Source organism: Danio rerio, chromosome 5 (genome assembly GCF_052040795.2).
Source record: "Danio rerio strain M-AB ecotype USA chromosome 5, GRCz13ab, whole genome shotgun sequence".
NCBI classification, from domain to species: Eukaryota; Metazoa; Chordata; class Actinopteri; order Cypriniformes; family Danionidae; genus Danio; species Danio rerio.
Window position 1 is genome coordinate 28,621,311 of NC_141025.1, and position 21,190 is coordinate 28,642,500.

General features: G+C 36.1%; 1 protein-coding gene across 1 annotated transcript in view; it reads left to right on the forward strand.

Annotated features, from left to right (window-relative positions):
* Positions 1-21,190, forward strand: part of zmat4a (zinc finger, matrin-type 4a) — a 164,990-nt gene that overhangs the window by 10,584 nt on the left and 133,216 nt on the right. Inside the window, exon 2 of the mRNA XM_087253531.1 lies at positions 14,992-15,093. Within this exon, the coding sequence (XP_087109657.1) occupies positions 14,992-15,093 (102 nt within the window). The remainder of the gene's footprint in view (positions 1-14,991; positions 15,094-21,190) is intronic.

Genomic DNA, 21,190 nt, shown 5'->3' on the forward strand with positions numbered 1-21,190 from the left:
TAAATTGATCAAACCAGCCACTACAGACATATACAATCTTGTTCAAGATTTCTGTTTCAAATAAAAAAAAAGTATTTTAATGCAAGTTTCCTGATTTCAGCAAGGATTGAAAGATAATCATAAAACCATCATATTAGAAATATATAGACTGTTTTGCCAATAGACACATAAATTACATTGTAAAATATGTAAGCACAATAAATTATTTTCGAAAATTGGTTAATTTTTTTTTCAACAATAATTTTTAGGTGACTAAAAGTAATAGTGCGCTGATCTTTTGAATTATGAAGGGGATATAACCAACCCAGGCTCATTAGAGATATGTTCCCAGGACTACATTTTTGACAAGCAATAAATTCACATAGCCCCTGAGTTTTTTGTTGTCACAAATTCACTGGAGGACGCTTTGTACATTTTTGACAATCTGAAATGCGTTACTGCGCCACAGTTTCTCATACATGCCATTTCTTAGGGCGTACTCGCACTATGTACACTTGCCTTGAACCGGGTCAAAGCACACTTGTCCCCCCTCCTGTCTCCCCCCATGGCCCGCACTCACATTACATTCGGCCTTGGTACGATTAGGTCATCGATGATGCGCTGTTCAGTAGAGAAGCACTCTCGCTCAGCACAGTGGGGATTTCTTTAGTTATATCGTTTTAGTAATTTGATAAGCAGTGACACCCAGTCAAATATTTCGGCAAACAGATCAGTCACTTTTGACGCTCATAAACAACCATACAGTCCACGTGCTGCAGGAATTAGGAGGTTTGCTGAAGTTGCAGCTGTTGTGCATTGAGGGGTTTGCGTCTTTAATAGTCTACGACAGTTTGCGTTCATTGAACAGTAAGTATGATTAATAAATCCGTACAAAACAGTCCCATAAATGTCTCGTCCTCAGCTTCGGGCTCAGGAGCGCTTTGCACTCACACTATAAGCGTATCGAGCCAAAGCCCAAGTAAACCGCGCACTGGCACACCTTTTCCAACCGGGCCAGTGTCGGCCAAATGAACTTTTTTTTATTTAGAGCACTCCCACCTCTCAAACGATCCGGGAAATGGGCCTGACCACGGTTCGCATAGCATAGTGTGAATAGGCCCTTATAAATTCTCCACAGGCCGCTGTATATATTTTTTCCAATCTCAACATATTTCTTGAGTGTGTCTGAGAGAATCCAGTGAGCTTGTCGTCATGCATAATATTTCAACTTGATGTCAACAGACCCATGCTCTTCTCTAAACCCAACCGATAGTGTTTCATAATCAAATTAGCATGATATCATTTTACTAGGATTATGGAACCGTCCTTCACGGAACTTGAACCTTTTCCACTCCTCTTCATACCAAGTCTAACAACGTTTTTTTGGGCTACCGAGCAAACCATTAACACTGGAAAAGCTGTCCTTACGACAGTAAGCAGTCAGCTGTATCACCCCATATTGTTGGTTTTACGCACAATATGCAGCCATTTGTACCCACAAGCACATTTTTCTCAGTTCTCAAAAATGTACCCCTGGGCAACAACAGATAGTTATAACAGTTACCTTAAAACAGAAGTACTGTAGTAATTTAGCAAATAAATACTGCTTAATACCTTTCATGCATTAATTGAATAAAATCCTTGAACTGTGCCAAAGCACGTTTGTCCTTGAATTGTGCCTGAGCTAGATGCAAAGCACTCACACTTCTCAAATTCACCTGGCCACAGTTCGGATAGCTTAGTGTGATTGCGCCCTAACACTTTAAGATTGATATGAAAAAAAATGTTCACACTGCCTTTCAATGACAATGGCAATTTTATTTATTTTGCACAGTTTTTTAAAACTTTTGTTGGCCAAAATGCTTTTTAACAAATCAACAGAATGACCACATACCTCCTAACAGCCTAATGCCTTTTAGAACAAATAAGTCTTGAGTCTAGTCTTAAAGCTGGGAAGAGGCTTGTATTATTGATGGTGGTAGGGTGTTCCAAAGCCTGGGAGCCGCAATGCAGAAATCATGGTCTCCCCTATATTTAAGTCTTAATTTGGGGATGCACATCAGATCCTTATTAGAGGGCTGAAGGTATCTGGTAGTCAGTGCCCAATATGTTGTTGGTCCTCCACATGCTGCCAAAACAGCACTAACCACAGAATCATGGACTCCAGAAGGTTGTATCTGACTCTTAAGATGTGGGAAGCAGACAAAGTTGTTTGTCCCGTACAGTTGAATTGATCTTGGAGCTGATGGTAACATCTTGAACTCTTCTTCAAACCATTCCTGAACAATGTTTGCAGTGTGACAGAGTGGATTCTCTTGCTATAAGAGGATGTCCTACTTCCACCAGGGATTGTCATTGTCGTGAAGGGTTGTACCCCATCTGCAATGGTGTTATATGCACATGAATAGCCAGAACAGGGATTTCTAGCAGAACATTGCCCAGAGCATCACATGTTTTCCACCAGATCCTTGTTATCTTGCAGTGAATTCTGGTGCCACCGCTTGACTATTTACATGGTATATATGCACTTAGCCATCCATATGATGTAAAAGAAATAGGGGCAACCTTTTTTTTTTATCGCTCCAGGGCCTAGTTCATACATACAGTAGATCCATTGTAGGCACATTAGACGGTGAAAAAGGGCTATCAAAAGCACTACTATTGGTCTGTGGTTTTGGAGCCCCATATCCAGAAGACATTGATGTACTACAGTATGTTATGATATATTCTATCCATAACCATCATTCAAATTGAGCTTAAATGAGAAAGAGGAGACCATTTGTTGGCTTGGACCAGATGGGCTGACATTTGTTTTCCTCATCCGCTTATAAGTGTTAGGACTTCCAACACCTAAAACAATGGTACATTCTCACAACTGCTGACCAGGAGAAAATCGCAAGCTTTGCCATTTTAAAGATTTTCTAACCTAGTGATCCTGGCCTAATAATTTGGCCCAGCCTTTCTATTTCTCCTTCATCCAACTGTGATTGTAATAACAGTTTTTTTGCTCACTAGACCTAAATATGTGGCTGTTATTGGTGATGATCAACAATATTTCCTTCACTTTTGACTGGTCACAACGATCAACAAGAACTGATTGTTTGCTCACTAGACCTTAAAATGTGGATGTGTTTGGCGATAACAATATTTCCTTCACTTATGACTGGTCACAATGATCATTTGCAGCAACAACTACTGTTTTATTGTTCATTTAATTGTGTTCTTTGCATTAAGGCATTCTAACGCAAGAGTTGTTTCTCCAGAGCCACCTGCTGCCTTAGTCTTCTTATTAGCAGAGGACACACAGACACACTCCTTGTGATTCCAGTAGCTTGTCTTCGTGCACTGAGATGTGTTGCTTTAGAATGCTAATGAGCTCAAGTAGGACAAGAGGACATTACTCAGCAACCAGCACTGATGCGTGTGTGCATGCTTTTGTGTGTGTGTGCACATGCACGTGTGTGTGTGGTCCTGGTATTCATCATGTTTTCGAAACCAACTATCCACATGTAAGGAAATAAAAGTCATTTTTGACCTTGAGGTGTCAAAATTTTGCTCCCCATGAGGAAAAAGACTAATAAATCATACACAATGAGGCATTTTGAAAATGTAAATCTGTTAAGCGTTTACTTTGAGGGATGAATCTAGTGGTAGGTTTGGGTAAGGTGACAGAATATACAGTCTTTACAGTAAAATAATAAGCATTACATTTATAGGGAGGTTCCTATAAAATATCAAAACCCAACATATTTGGTGATTTACAGGGAACAGAAATCTGTATGACGACATGGCAATGATCTAGCTTCACTTTAATAAGGTGGTTTATAAGAACATACCTTGTGTCCTCGCAATTCAAAACACTTAAAAATCATATTTAAGGGGTGTTTTTATATTAAAATTTTGCAACAGGTTTACTTTAAGGGCTGGGAGTTGGGTCTTATACTGTAATACACGTTTTTTTTTACTGTAATTAACCAATAGGTATATCTATGGAGAGTTCTCGTTAACCACTAATACCAACATGTGTGTGTTTATGTATGTGGTTGTTTGAAGTACCAACAGGTATTGGAAATGTTCTGATTGGGCTAGCATGCTTCTTTGCCTAGTTGCATCCTTTTGTAAATCTCAGGAGAATATTTAAACCCAATATACTCGATGAGTATTACATAAGGAAGAGTGCATAGGGTCAAGTTCAAAGGAAGCAAAGCGCCAAGCTGGTACAGAGTTTGTGATTTGCTGTTGTTTTTGAGAGCTTGTGAGTTCAGGAAGAGAGTCTGCAGTGGTGGTGAAAGAGGAAGACCTTGAAGCAGCAGGCGTCCAGCTCAGAACCTCCCCTCACTGATTACAGCACACCTCTGACAGCAGGAGCATTTGTCAGGGCCGCCCACTGCACTGGCCTCTCATGCATGATCCTCACTGCGGGCACTTGCTTAGTGTTACTTGCTAGTGTTTCATGTTTTCTGGTCCAATGCTTTTAGTGTGCGAGTTTGATTGATGGATGGATGTTTAGTTCTGGTCATTTTATTTAGTCTTTAGGTGATGATTTGTTTAAAAACTAATGTAATGATATGTATGAAATTTTTAAACATTTGGGATCAGTCAGATATTGTATTTTTTTTTTTAAACAAAATTTCTGTATATGTCTTTTTTTGCCATTTAAAGGCTTCAGAATGTTTTATAAACCTTGTTCATTTGATTAACCTTGTTGTTTGGTCATTTATTTTTATTTGGATTGATATTTATTCATTAGGATAAACCCCTTGAGTTGTACCATCTCGTTTTCAAGGGGGTCCCACAATTAATCACAACCACTTAATCAGAATCATTCAGAGCTTTATTGCTAGGTATGTTCACACAAATAAAGATTTTTTTAATGACAGAGCTTCTACAGTGCAACAGAATTGCAGAGACAGGACTAAAAACAGATAATAAATATATTTTAAAATTAGAAGAAAGTAGGGAATGCAAATATACAATTTGACAAGTGTATGTAAGGGTGTATTACAATATACAATGTTATATGTGCAGTTGTTATGTGCAAAATGTAAAGTATGTTGTTAAATAAGTATATATGTGTATAAAAGCGTATAGCAAGTAGTGATGTTTGTTTCACAATTATTATCATCAAATGTTCATGAGACTGATTGCCCGAGGGAAGAAACTGTTTCTTCGTAGGGCTGTTCTGGTGCACAGTGCTCTGTAGCGTCGACCAGCAGGTAAAAGTTCAAAGAGGCAGTGTGCTGTGTGAGGGGTCCAGAGTGATTTTGGCTGCCCTTCTGCTCGCTCTGGATAAGTACAGTTCTTGGAGAGTAGGGAGGGTTGTACCAGTGATTCGCTCAGCAGTCCGAACTATTTGACGTAGTCTTTGGAGGTTGGATTTGGTAGCTGAGCTAAACCAGACAGTTATTGAGGTGCAGAGGACTAATTCAATGATGGAGGTGTAGAACTGTTTCAGCAGCTCCTTTAGAAGGTTGAAGTTCCACAGCTGACAAAACCGGCCTCTGTTGTCTACAGCGAATAGAACTCTCAGTCTCAATTAATTATGCAAATAATAATTATGTCATCAGATCTTAATAATTGAGCACTTTTAAAGCATAAATTACTTCTGTTTACATTATGCTTGCAAAAACACATTTTTATTTATAATTTCTTCAAGATTTTATTATGACTCCAGAGAGCTCCGTTATCAGCACCATCGTAGTGAATGAAACTTAAGCAAAGAGAGAGCGTTCGGCTCTTTTCTCTAAATTCAACGGGAACAGTATGCTACATCGAGAGGAAAACTGTTCTTAGCAGACAGCGGGTAAATGGAGTAAATAGCGGGAGTGATCGGGTGCTGAAGAAGTCCCAACAGGAACGAGACTGAAGTAACAGACCTGGGGCCTGTTTCAGAAAGGAGGTTAACTGAAAACTCAGAGTATTTTAACCCTGAAATGAGAGAAACTCTGGGTTTTCCGTTTCAAAATGGCAGGTTTGTTAAACTCAAGAAAGCAGGGTAAGTCAAGCCTGTTTCTGAAAGAGAGGTAACTTTAACTCAGAGTCAGTTACTGTGGTAACTTACTCTGTGAATCTAACCTGGTCAGAAGCAGGTTTTATTCTCTAAACTCAGAGTTTCTGTCTGTCTCCTCCCCTTTTTTAAAGATGAAGCGGTATTTCTCGTCTTAGCCTTACGTTTCCACCCACCTATTTTAATGCTCATTTTGGATACGTGCATAAAAACGATTGATAGAAACGTCATGATGCACATCACCTTTTAAAATATGTATAAAAAACGCGCATAACTGAGTAGGATAAACTTTTATTCGATAGAAAATGTGCGCATAAACTACGATGGAAACACTTTTACTGAACAAATTACAGTATATGTACATTAAAAAAAAGATCATGATCATATGATAATGAAAATGTGTGTAAATGGACAAACCAGCAGGCTGAGCACACTGTAACATATCTTAAATATTGTTTTAGTCATTCTAAAATGCCTTAACTGTTTCAGTATTAGTGTATATTATTAATTACCTCCGAACGTCTGGTGCGTGTCAAGAGTCTCCGCGTCTCATGGCTTCAGACGCCCCCACGTGTTCATTGTGTTTCAGCATTGTCTTCTGACATCGAGGCGCAAGTACATTAATTAGGCTAAATAAAGAATTAATTGACGCAGCTTCTTCTACCACAGTAAATTCTGTTTTTATTGTTGATATTTGGTGCCAGTTTAATCAGGAAGTGACCATTTTTTTCTCTTTGACTCGTTGGATGGAATTTTATTTGCATTTTTTATGCAATATTCCAGTTTTGCACATAAATTTATGTAATATATTTGGATGGAAACATAGCTATTGCCTACATTTTAGTCACACACAGAAGAACTGTACTAGAATGGCTTATCCTTTTTTAATAAATAATTAAATTGAATTCACCTTCGACATGCACTGTAACTAGATTAATGGAATTATTATTCTTTCTGAAAATTATTTTTAGTACTGCTTACCTTCTAAATGTTATATTAACCTCTATCACTTGATCAATAAAAAAGGCAGACACACAAGTGCACTGTTAAATCATTTAAAACTAATAAATGTATAAAAAAAGTTTAGAAAAAAAATATAAACGTCACAAATTACATTACTTATTTTATTATACTTAAATATTTAAATACTTAAAAAGTGAAATTAGGCATTAACTTGAGCAGCTGTTTTCCCACGCTAACTGTCTCTTCTTCACTGATGGTTGCTTCTTTTCAAATATATACACTCATATTTGCTATAACTTTGCATGAGAACATCATGTTCAACTGGAGAAAGAAATGGTGATCTCTTTTATAAGATATTGCCATAGTCACTCGTAATGTCTGCGCTCCATTGATAATGCCTTTTTAAAGTCACAGTGTGCGCGCTTAACTCTGAGTTGGTCTACTCGAAGTTGATTGACCCAACTCAGATCAGCTGTTCTGAAACCGAAAACTCTGAGTTTTTAATCTCTCGGTAAATCAACTCAGAGTTCTAGTTTAAAGTCTGAGTTGTTTGAACCTCCTTACTGAAACAGGCCCCTGCTGTATGTGATGTCAACAACGTATTTACATACTAAGAGGTGATTGGAAAGGTCTTAGCATGTGCAATGAGTGTAAAAGGTAATTGGAAAAGAACAAAGGCAGATCTGCTTTATAGAGTTTTTTTTAATATATTATATATATTAATATATATATTAATATATATATTAATAATGCATATTCTACATCACAGGACACACCAAACCTTAGGAGGACAACGGGACAATAGATGTTTTTACTGAGAATCGTTGCATCCCTAATACATATACAAAACAATGTACAGATCAGTGAATTAAATCACCACATAAATAATATATAGAATATAGAATAGGAGTACCTTTTTCGTTTGAAAGTAAGTTTTTGTCTGGAACCAAAAATCACGATGTAATGTATGACTTTTTATTAAGCAATAGTTTATTATTTAAAAGCCAATTTTGTAAGAGATTAAAAGAGAGATTAAAGAGATTAAAATCATACTCTGTATAGTTGTTCTTGTGCGTTCATCTGCTATACATGTGGTTTAACAGCAACAGAGGCAAAGACAGTCCTTGATTGATGCTTCAGAAAACAAACTTTTGAGTAACTTGCCCTGATGAATTCTGTGCAATAAATCCTGAGACATTTTATTAAGAAAGAAAATAGAGTAATTTTATATTAAAGGAAAGAAAATTGGGTAAATTTATATGAAGTTCTCTTAATCGCATTCACATGGCAATAATGGAAAACGCTCACTGCATTTGCGAGTGAGAAAACTCCTCAACCCTGTCATCCTCATCTTTCTCTCTCCTTTAGCAACCCTCAGACTGATTAATAATGCAATTGTTTCTTAGATGTGTGCTGTGTGTGCGTCTTCATCAGAGAAATGGTGCTTGTGCTCCAGTGATAGCATTTTGCTTATTTTATTCTGCTAAATTTATGCACAGTTACCCCAGAGAGGGAAGGAATGAGCTCCTCTTTCTGTTTCCTCTTTTCATTCTCTCCCCTATTCTGCAGCAGCTCGGGTTATCTTTCACAGTTTTCATCCTCATCTCTGTGAACTCATGCTGCTGGAACTGTTGCCCAGAGCAACTTTAGGCACAACTGTGCAAACTTGTTGTCTCGATTTCAGCGCATCTCCAGACGTTTGTCTGAGAAGCTCGCCTTCACTCAGATGATAGGTAAACTAAGGACATAAACAGAGGGTTAAGGTAAAGAGAGTGTGTGGTATCCGCAATGTTACTGCATGCTTTTGTTGATGCAAAACAAGGGGGAACGAGAAAGTACATTCAGCATAGCCATATGAGTTTCATATGAGAATAGGAATGAGATTACTACTGAAGATTAGCCTGAATTGTAAAACTGATATATTTTAAGAAGATAAATGGGTGGATGGATGAATAGATGGATGGATGGATGGATAGATGGATGCAAACTTCACACAGAAATGCCAACTTTCCCAGCCGGGACTTCAACAGCGACCTTTTTGCTGTGAGGTGGCAGTGCTTACTACTAAGCCACCGTGCCACCCCTGAATTAAACATTATAAGTAAATATCTGTTGAATATGTTAATGAAGTGACATTAAATATGTATGCATGAATTGGTGTAACAAACCCTATTTGTAACCTATTCAGTATGCTTATTTATTCTGTCTTAGAGAAACTAAAGTTATTAGCATTTGCATATGCAGGCAATGAAAAAAAAAAAGTAAATCCCAATGTGTTAATCAGGTCTCGGACAAGAGCTTCAGTGCAAAATAAATAGAAGCGCAAAGAGCAAAATTGCAAGAAAGGAATCCACAACATGGGTCTCTCAATGAACTCTAGTGGGGTTGAATATTAGATGAAAATGAATGCATCAAGGACCAAAGACATCCTAAATGAACCAAAAACAGGACATGATGCCACAAGATGTATGCAACCGTGAAACAGTAAAACACAAAATGCTCAAGCACATCTGTTTTTTTTCTTCTTATCTCTCTTCATGATATTACCCTTATGCAATATAGGCAGTGGAAATGCATCTCATTGCAGCAGTATATGCTTCAAGTGAATATGCCATAAAATAAGTTTCAGACTTAAAAAATGACTGTAAACAATAAGTGACCTTTGATGAAATTCAACAAATTTCCTTTTTAGTTTTGCATTATGGTGTATTCATTTGTTTTTTTTTTTGTTTTTTTGTTAACAACCAAGTTTTGCTCTTCACAAATTCAAATTCTATTCAAAATGCCTACTGTAAATTGGTTTGATTGAGACTTTAAGTAAATAACATCTGTCACAACATCTCAAAAGAAGTTCATTGGAGTTACAAATTAACAAAAATGTACATAATACAGTACATTTGACTTCAGATTTTAGGTAAAAATAAAAACAAAAATGCTACCAGGCAGATGCCTTTTTTATAGTTGGGGCACGACAAGCTGATGCCAATATTGTTTGCAAATATTTGAGAAATGTAGCAAAATTTCAGCCAGCTTATTCTTTGTGTTTCTTGTTTACTTGGTTACATCATTTCAGTTTTTGTTCTCACGCTCTGATTCGTTAGTGAATAACCAATCAAAGCTGACAAAAGTTGGGTGTAATGCATTCCACAGTGGTGCATTACTGTATTCTAATTACATTTTTGGGGAACGCAGCAATGTAATGAATTGCATTTTAATTTTTTGTAATTTGACTACAGTTACTAAAGTCAATGTAATTGTGTTACTTACTGTACAAACATAGTTTTTAGAAGAAAAGAATGCTTCTTTTAAATCACATTTATTACTGCTACGTCAGTTAATAGTCATGGGTTTTTAAATAGCTGGAGAACGCTAGCTGAAATGGTTGCTGACCAGATTAGTTGTTTCTTCAAGTGGAAATACAGACATTACTTTGCTGTGAAATGCAGTTTATGTCAAGTTTCTAAAGAACTTTCGACTGCTCAAATCTTTTCATACTTTTAAAACCTGTTTTAACTCATTTTAATCTGTTTTGATCTGTTTTTAATAATTTTGATTGTTTGTTTTTTATGTTCTTAAACTTGTCTTTTTTATTCTTGTTTATGTAAAACACTTTGAATTGACACTGTGTATGAAATGTGCTATATAAATAAACTTGCCTAGCTTTTAACTCAACGAGCAACTTGTTCCATTGAACTTGAATATAAAGCGTTCTACAACAATACTCATCACCAAGGTGGCCCCCAGGACCCAAAAACATGGCGGTCTAACTCGGCCTAAACAGGCTAAATTAAATTTGTGTGCAGGATTGGGAGTGAATGTATCTTCTAAATGTGAAGACAATGGGGCCGCTCATATATTGTGTGTTTTGTGTGCACAAGTTCGTTATTTCCAATGGAGGTGTGCAGCTTACACACACATATTCGAAGCGCAGATTGTGTGTACTTACATTTTCCAGGCGCACCAGTTTAAAACCACGAGTCATGCAATGAGAACTGACGGGTCAACTTGATTTGTATGAAATATACACATTTTGGTAGACTAATTACCTCAGACAAACACAGAACATCCAAACACTCCAGTGCTTTTGCATACTATGGATGTCAATGGATACAGGTATCCAGTTTTCTTCTAAATGTCTTCTTTTGTGTTAAAAAAAGAAAAAGAAAAACAGATTTGCAACAGGTGAATGATGAGAGAATTTTAAGTTTTGGGTGAACTCTTTAAGTCTTTTGAATATATAGCTGCTGTTATCAACCCATTGTATTCTTTTAAGTGAATATTACTGAAAGAGCTGCAGTTTATTTTGTATTTCTTATATTTTATGTTTTAAAAGTACTGTAACTTTAAAAAAAGTAATTTATAATCTGATTAATCAATTAGGAATGTAATCAGATTACAATTTTCCATTAGTAGTCAGTAATTTAAATCTAATTACTTTTATAAAGTAACTTAACAACATTGTTGACAGCAATACTATATGCTGAATAAGGCCAACTCTATCAATTGTTAACCCAAAGAGAGGCGGAGTGTGGAAGCCATCAAACAAACTAGCCCAGGCCAATGCTAGCCGAAGGCCTTAAAAAAACCCCTCAACAGTACCCTAAATAACAAAATACCCTAAATAACGTATTTCAGATTCACAAAACATCACTTCCTAGTGGCTTTGTCAACTAAAACATGCAAGAAAATGAACCAGAAGCCACATATTTCAGTTTTTCTGCAACTAAAAGATGAAGATAAGATGTAAAGGATCATGGTCTCACATCATAGAGCAAACACATAAAAAAAAAACTGTTCACATACTTGAGTGAAGTAAAAAATACACTAAAAACAGATTACGCAAACAGAAACGTAGTATCCAACAGTCCTATATGTGTGGGAAGGCCTGTGTAAGGGTAAATGTGTGCCCTTGAGCAAATATGGTATCAGCAAGCAAACCGCATACATCCACATGTGTTTATGAGATGAATGGGGATGCAAACGAATGAAGGTATTACAGTTTTCCTTGGCCTGAAACCAGTTTCCCTAGGAGGTGCCTTCATACAAAACTGTTGTCTGGTAAATCATTGCCTCACTATCTGGCATGGCAGCTGCTTTCAAACGCAGACTGGTGGCTTTTTAAAGCCTTGTCTCCACATCCGTGAAGCTTTTCGTAATTGGTAGTTATAAAGACACTCTAATTGGTCTTTGAAGCAGAGTGTGCAGAGGGCAACTACAGAGTGATCAGTTCCTTCATTACCCAGGACACACACAAGTAAATTGTACAAACATTCTAATTCAAGTACAGATTTTTCCTTTGCAGAAAAATTGCACAGAAATTGCAGAAGGTTCATTTCATATCTTTATTGCTTTTTTTGCTCTACCTGTGTCTGGCTGCAAGCATCAAAATAACTGGAATAAATGGGAATTTTTTTGCTCCTTGACTTGTTCACTTATCATCCTCAAAGCACATGGAATTTAAAGTTACATCTGCAAAAATGTATTTTATTTTAGCGTGTGCCTGTGCTTTGCCTTGGCTTGTCATTTAATTACTTTGTTTATGTATTTTGTCACATGAAACTCATATGAAGATTTTTATCTGTTGCTCCAAAACCCCTGTAGTGTGTGTTTATATATTATGTGTTTCAGGATGAAATGCAGCTCCAGTAGAGGCACGTCATGTCCTCGCGCTGCCTCTGTGTTTTAATGTGTGACGCATGCTGAAATAATTAAAGTGACAGAAACAACATGTCTTTATGAATAATTCATCTGACACATGTTTTCATGACACTGCACTGTCTTTTCCCATAGAGTATGTCTTAAACTGCAGTGGTTTCGACTTTTAGTCAGTCCTTTTTGAATTCATAGCCTACTTTTAAAAATAGTTATTAGACATAAATAAAAATAGAATTAAAAAAAAATACACTGTAAAAAATAATATCAAAATGTCAAAATAACACATATTTTTATGTTGCTTCAACTTGTTTTAATCAGTTAAACCAGTTTCGAATACATTCTTTTAAAGTTATATAAAGTTTAACCTAATATTTTAGTCAGTTTGATATAATATAATTCTTATTTCAACTGTATAATGCATTAAATACTTTTGAGTTTTAAATAAGAGAGATAGAACTAAAACATGAAAAATGTCAATAAAAAATTATCTAAATGGACTGATGTAAAATTTGTACATCAGATAGGAATAAATATGGCCAGCACATTTAATTTTCCTCAGTCAGAGGACAAGATGTATTCTTGCACAGCTGGATGTTTGACAAAACTAATTAGCTGAAGTCACAACAGCTAAAAGAGGATTCTGCTTTGTCTTAATGGGTCACGAAACACCAAAAAACATTTTTGAGATGTTGACAGTCATATATATGTCCTACGTTTCTAAAAACAAAATTTTTTCACATTATTTCAAGTAAATTCGTTATTCCGGTTTGAAAATAATTTTTGAAGCAACATCATGGCTATAGGATCATTGTGTAAATTCCAGCGTGGAGACTGAATGTCTGTACCAGTTGGTTCAACGTGACGTCTTTGAGTTTTACTCATTAATTAGTGAGAAAGGCTTGATTTGAACGAATCAGCATGCTCTTTTGTGAATGAGATGCTACTTCATTGATATACATAATAGCTTCGAAGACTGTTTTTACCTGTTACAGTGTTCAGTTGGTAGAGATGCTGTGTTGCCAACCGTAATTAAAACAAGTGGAAAAAGAAGGATTGTTCAGAGACATGGGTCGTCAGTGTTGCGTTTATAAATGTGCTGCAACAAAGGTTTTGTTTCCATTTCCTCACAATGAGAGCACAGCTCACGTGTTAACCCAACAGTTGTCTGCTAACATGCAACAAAAATACATTTGTAAGGAACTTTTTTTTTTACCCGAGAGCTCTCGGGAAATGGTGTAATCCAGACTTGACTTCTTTTTAAAAAAGACGCAGTTCCATTCCATGTTGATTGTCTTGTTTCTACAGGTTTGATAAGAGTACGATCAATGTTCTTTGTTTATGTTCATTCAGATGCCAAAGTTAGTTAATATCATCAGCAGTACTCTTTTTGTTTTTAAAGAAATACCTTAGTCAAAAAGATTTAGTTACCAAGTCTACAGTACATTAATATCACTACAATATTATGGACTGAAAGATGCTAATGCTAAATGCTACTCTCCAAACATAAACATGTAAACACCTTATTAATCTATTACCCCAGTGTAGGATTTTCACAGTGTGTGATTTTCGCTGCATTTTGTGACAGGATAGTCTATCCACACATAGCTGTTTGACGCTATTCTCTGCACCTAACGAGTCTCTGCATCTACAGGGAAATGCAGAGGGTTTTCCCATTCAGCGTGCGGTATCAAATTCCATTAAAACTACACTCTTCTGGCAGTTCCTCGCATTCAATATCTCGTTTGTCACAAGTAGCATGCATGAAATGTTCCTGAATGAAAGTGAAAGTATCAAACTGCAGTTAAAGTCGACAAATTAAGAATGAAACACTCGAAATTGCATGAAACTCCAGAGGCAATGTGGATAGCATGGTGATGCAATGACGTTAATCAAATTATGTGCTATAACATGTAAAACGGGATCTTGAAAGAAATATTTAAAAAGTCGCTCATGTAAACACCTTAATCATATTATTGTCTTATTCACATTAAGGCAAATAATTCGATTACTGATGTCCATGTAAACGTAGTCACTGTCTGTCTCCCCTGCATCTGTATTTGTGTTGCCTCTGTGAAAATCATGCATGTAATGAAACTCCCCTTTTCATGCAAACCCTTCCCTCTATCACTACTGGACACTCCCACCTAATCAAAGCTGGACTTACTCACTTTCCTGACTTTTTTTTCACACTAGAGGTGTGAAAACACAAATTCTTGACCTTAGTCAGTGGGGGTGGGTATTTCGAACCATCTGAACATCCAAAAAAAGTGAAGTGATGTAATTTAAGTGTATATACAGTAAGGGACGTCTAGTGTTGGAAGTGTATACAAAGTGTAAAATAAACTGCTAAGAAATATGTTCATGCAAAAATCTCTTTTTTCCCCCAGATGAAGTCAACAGAGGTGGATCAAGGGCTTTTCACAGACAGTTACTGCAAAGTGTGCAGCGCTCAGCTCATCTCCGAGTCACAGAGAGTGGCACATTATGAGGTGAGATCTGCTTTCTGTCTTTCTTCTCTGCTTCTACATGGCAATCTCTGCCCCTTTTGGCTTGTTTGATGTTAGTCATTTTAGCTGCTTTTATCCAAAGTGTACTTAGAAGGCTGGTCCCCCTGGAGCAAGCAAGGGTTAAGTGCCTTGTTCAAGGACACTAGTGTGACAACTAGTAAATATGGCCATAAATCTATCTACGCTTTTTCATTCTGGACCATTTCTGTGATTACTCTGTGGAGGTTTTGTGTGCGTGTGCTCTGATCTGTGTTGTGAGCAATGGCAGTTTAGCTGTATTACACAGGGTTTCCCTGCGGTCACTGAACGGTGAGTTATATGGCCACTCGTCAACAGAGCCGTAACCTGAACTGACCCAGACGAGAACATAATGTATTTGTCCGGGCAGGCATGGAGTACCACGAGAGTTTATTGGTCATTGTAAAATATTAATTCTGGTTTTGTTTTGTGTGTGAGTGTGTGTGTGTGTATGTCCATTCAGCTGGATTGTCCCATGTGGACTGAGTGATGCAGGTCTATTTGTTTTGTTTTCCCCCTGACAGTCTGTGTGCCCTGTGCTGGTGGCTGAGCCAATTTACAACCTTTCCATGCATTTCAACATAATAGATGGCTATGGACTAGAAAAACTGGCTTCTTATGGACGCCTAAAACCAACTGATCTTTAAATGATTTAACAAGTCACAGCTTTCTTTTCCCTGGCCATATAAATTGATTTTGTCCAATGCCATGTTTGTTAATTGATTGGAATGAATCTTATTTGATGCAACTTCTGATTTATGCTAAGATAAACAGTAGCACGTTTTTGGCAGTGAGGCCCAATTTTGTACTCAGAGTAAAATTAATGTGACTATAAAAAGCTTCAAATCCATTTTTTTATGAAAATATGCTTGCTTATTCTTAAATATTCCATATAATGAAAACTTATTATAATCAAGAATATTCTTGGCTCAATAATATAAGTTCAGTACATGGAAATGACATACTGTGAATTACTCATGGTTTCCAATTTAACTGTCATCATTATTAAAAGAGTCAGCTGAAATATCAACAGGCGGCTCGCTGTCAGTGAACTTTACAATTACTTAGCAGTCACAACCAAAACCCTGAAACCAGCCATTTCGAATGTTATTACTCGATTGAATGGTCATTATCAGTGGTTATCAGTTGATAGATATGGGCCAGTAGGAGCACTCTAGAAGGCTCAGAAGGTTGTTATTATCCATCTACATGGTTAATCAGCTATAGATCACATACGGCTGCGCCCGGAAGTTAACCAGAATTATTTTTATTATTTATTCAAATTCCCAATAATGGTATTTTAACGTTTATCCGAACCCTAAACCCAACTGTCAGAGTAATGTAAACACAGATCTGGATCTAGAGTCTTCTCTATTAATATAGCTAATTAACCATGTAGATGAATTATAAGACGGCCCCTACTGGCCCATATCTATCAGCTGATAACCACTGATAATGCCAATTCAATCGATTAATATTATTTGAAGCGAATTGAACAACAGTTCAGTTACAGAACATAATTACAATGTATTTTGTAATTCGAATGTATTTTGAAATTGGCTGTATGCAGGCATGGGCAGTTTTATGATACATGTATTTCAAATTTGTATTAGCATTTATAAAATAGTATTTTGTCATTCTAATTTGATAGGGTTGAAGAAAATAGCTTAATATTTTGTATTGATATACTTTATTCATTCATTCATTCATTCATTCATTCATTCATTCATTCATTCATTTTCTTGTCAGCTTAGTCCCTTTATTAATCCGGGGTTGCCACATCGGAATGAACCGCCAACTTATCCAGCAAGTATTTACGCAGCGGATGCCCTTCCAGCCGCAACCCATCTCTGGGAAACATCTACACACCCATTCACACACACACTCATACACTACGGACAATTTAGCCTACCCAATTCACCTGTAACACGTCTTTGGACTGTCGGGGAAACCGGAGAACCCGGAGGAAACCAACGCGAACGCAGGGAGAACAAGCAAACTTCACACAGAAATGGCAACTGAGTTGAGGCTCGAACCAGTGACCCAGCGACCTTCTTGCTGTGAGGCGACAGCACTACCTACTGCGCCACTGCCTCGCCCCCAATATACTTTATTGTCTTGTATTTTTGTATTTTTAAAAAACTATAAAATACGTCTACATGATGACATCATAAAATTGTGGCCTTTGATAGTGGTGTTTTCTCAGTCGTTTGCCAAGGCTAGAAAATGTATTAATATTAAAGAAGTTGATCCATGCTTGGCGTATGGATGGAAGGTATGCATCACATTTAAAGAAAGTAACAGACAAATTGCAGGGGTAGATTTGGAAGCAAGTCAAAATAAGACTTGAATATAGGAATATAAGACAAACAACATAAAAAGTCCTACAGTGGCGGGTCGTACAAGACTTCATTGGCTGTTTCAAATGCCAGTAACTAATCTGCAGGTGCTCTTTTTGTACATTTTTAATTACAAACTTTAGACTAAATATATTCAATAATACTCCAGTCTACAGACTGGTCAAAAGCTCCCAACTCAGCAAAAACAGATATCATGTTTTATATTGTGTATTGAGGAGTGCAATTGCGCAAAAAACAATTAATAAAAAAATAAAACATGATTTATGGAAATGACTAAAACTGGACATTTTAGTAGATTTCAGAAATCATGATTTTACATTTTTACAGATTTCAATTGCAAAAAACAAAACACACACACAAAAAAATAGATTAATTTAAGAAATGATGTAAACAAAAAAAATTAATAACCTTTTCATATAGAATCCTTTTAAAATGGAAGACTGTTAAGAGATGGTGGCAATTTTCACAATAGATAGCGCTATAGAGAGAGATACAGTACTATATTCCATCTTGTTATCTGTCCTAAATGGTTTTTACAGTGATTAAACAGATAATCTTGAAGATAGGACTATGAAATTTGTACAAAATCTATATTAAAATCTAAGAGAAACACAAGTTACATTTTTATGACTTTCTCCTATAATGTACAGTAGAAGTGAAAGAGTGCTGAGAAGAGATTGATCAAATAGACCTGTTGATAGAAGGATTTATTTTATTTTGATACTTGTTTTGGCTGCTGTATTTTGTAGTTAATTTTGATACACTTAAAATGGATGTATTGTATTTTAAAATACATTTCAATGTATTTTTACCCATCCCTGGCTGTAACCATCTGCCAGTTGCATATCATGCCTGTTTTGACACAAAACAAATTATTGTCTGTTATTCAAATTAAAAGTCTCTTACTTTACAGCTTGTTAAAAATATGTTAATGCCCAAGCTATTTGGGACATTATGGCTGCATGACTGTGCTGACAACATATTTTCTATTATACACCATTTGTAAATAATGCTACATGCGAACTACGCATGGCAAAAAAGTCGACTAATGTACTACTGTTCTTTTGTAACAGTTTTTTTGTTTGTTTCAATTATAGCAAACCAATAAATAAACCACATGATGATATTTGTTGACCAGGCTACTTTTATTGATCTATAGGCATGGTTTGGAAAGGAGGTGTCCTGTCAGATTAGTTAACAAATGACTTAATACACAGCCCACATCGACGTGCAACTACAATATTTTTTTTTTTTGTTTTTTGACACTGATAACAGACAAATGTGCTTATCAGCCACCAGCGGTAGCCTCAAGAGAAAGTTGCATAGTGTTCCATTTAGATTTGTCTTCTGTGTTTTACTAATTTATTGATTTTGGTGGGGAAAATGTAATTTATGGTGCAACTGAGGCTGTAGGGCAAATTTCTAAAAGCTGCTAAAAAGCTAAAATCCTTTTGCTAATTTTTGCTTAAATTTTGCAAACCTTCACAGGCATTAAATAAAAAAAATGCTGTCATGCTCCTAATGTGGAAAGACATGCAGTGGGCACTGTAATTTTGTGTGGAGAGACAGATTTGATGAGGACAGTTTTTGTCTCTGTGTTGCTTTAGAAAACTCCAGAGTGCATCGGGTACAAGCTCAGACACAAACAGACTATATTCTTCATAGAGAACACTAGTGATTGAAGTTCAGATTTCACTTGGAATTTAACCCTCACATTAGAGAGCTGCATGCCTCTGTCTGCTTAAATAAGAATTATATTGAAGAAAGAATGAGAAGTTCTTGAGTGCATGCAGAAGAAGTAGAAATTTGTTATTTTGTATATATACTATATATGTCTGAATTATTAGCCCCCCTGAATTATTAGTCCCACTGTTTTTTTTCTGTTTAACAGAGCCTGTTAACAAATGCCTCACGTTTTTTCCCTTGTGCACAGTATTATTAATTGTTAAAAATTATATTAATATCAACAGCAACATTCTTGAACAATACCCAGCTGATTCAGTCGATGCCTAGCGAAATAAAAAAGCGCACCATGCTCCTTTTTGTCTTGTCAGCAAAAAGGCAGTGTGGTGCGCCCCGTGTTTTTGGAACGCAGCTACGCGTCTGGTGTGATCGCCCCCTAAAGGGGCTAATAATATTGACCTTAAAATGGTGTTTAAAAATTAAAAACTGCTTTTATTCTGGTCAAAATAAAACAAAAAATACTTTCTCCAGAAGAAAAAATATTATCAGACATACTGTGAAAATTTCCTTGCTCTAAACATCATTTGGAAAATATTTAAAAAAGAGAAAAAAATTAAACGGGGGGCTAATAATTCTGACTTTAACTGTATATGAGCAATATCACATGAGTAACACCCACCAGTGCTGATATACAGCCATATCACACTGCTACAAGTGTAATATTGCGTTTTTACAACCGTTTGATGGCATAATTATGTGTATAAAAAAGAAAATCAAACGTGGAGAGTTTCAAAAATCCTTTTGTGCGGGGAACTACCTTTTGTCGCCATTTATACACATCTGCAGCTGACGTAAGAACAGCACAAGCCGTTACTAATTGACCAACGCCACTTTAGAGCTAGTATTTGAATGATTCTCTAGCGTAATTTCTAAAGTGATGACAAAACAACTGATTTTACTTACATTTTAAGACTATAAGGCTGAACGGCATGAAATTTCCCAGGATTTCTCTCTTGCAATCGAGATATCACAATAATTAACCCTGATAAATCCAAAGCATCGCAAATATTACCATGGAATAAATACAACACTGCAACATAATAAAGAGAGAGATTGACTTAGAATGTCACTGACCAATTTTATAATGTTTTGATCAGCTGTAGTTTGAAAATACGTCCACCTTTTCTCCTTTAAGGGCTTATTATGTGGTCACTGTCGCCATTTAGTGGATGGACAACATTAACTGTCTGTGCTCTGCTCCATGACAGGCTGATGGATGCCGACGTGCTGTATCTCAGAGATTCAAAATATGCAAAAATAGGCACTATCCTTATAAATAAATTGCAAAGATGCAGTGTAAACAACTACATTCTTGCCTTAAAAGCCTCAAAAGTACATTTTGTTGTCCAACAGCTGCAATTTTTGTCAAAATGTAGTGAGTTTATTGATCTGTTGTCACTCTTTGTGGACGAAGTAATACACAAGGTGAGGAGGCTGTACAAATTCTGATATTGCAGAATACCGCACGGCTATCAGATTCAAGAACCAGACAGAACTGTTGTAGAATAGGGCTGCACAATATATAGTTTTTGAATCGATATCGCAATGTGCAAATGCGCAATAGTTATATCACTTTGCACAGGATGTTGACCAGGTACAACTTATTAAAACACATGAGGCCTGTGTTAACATTTAAGTGAGTTTAAAGCATTTGGGCATAAGGAATTATTACGTTTTTTGCTTGAACAAAAATTTATCATATTTAATTATCTACACTCTGAAGAATATACAGCTGTATTGTACATTTGATTATTTTATTTCTGTACCTGTATAATGTTAGACTCCATTTGCCTGTTTGCTTTATTCATCTCTGCTTGTAATTTGATTATATATATATATATATATATATATATATATATATATATATATATATATATATATATATACATATATATATATATATATATATATATATATATATATATATATATATATATATATATATATATATATATATA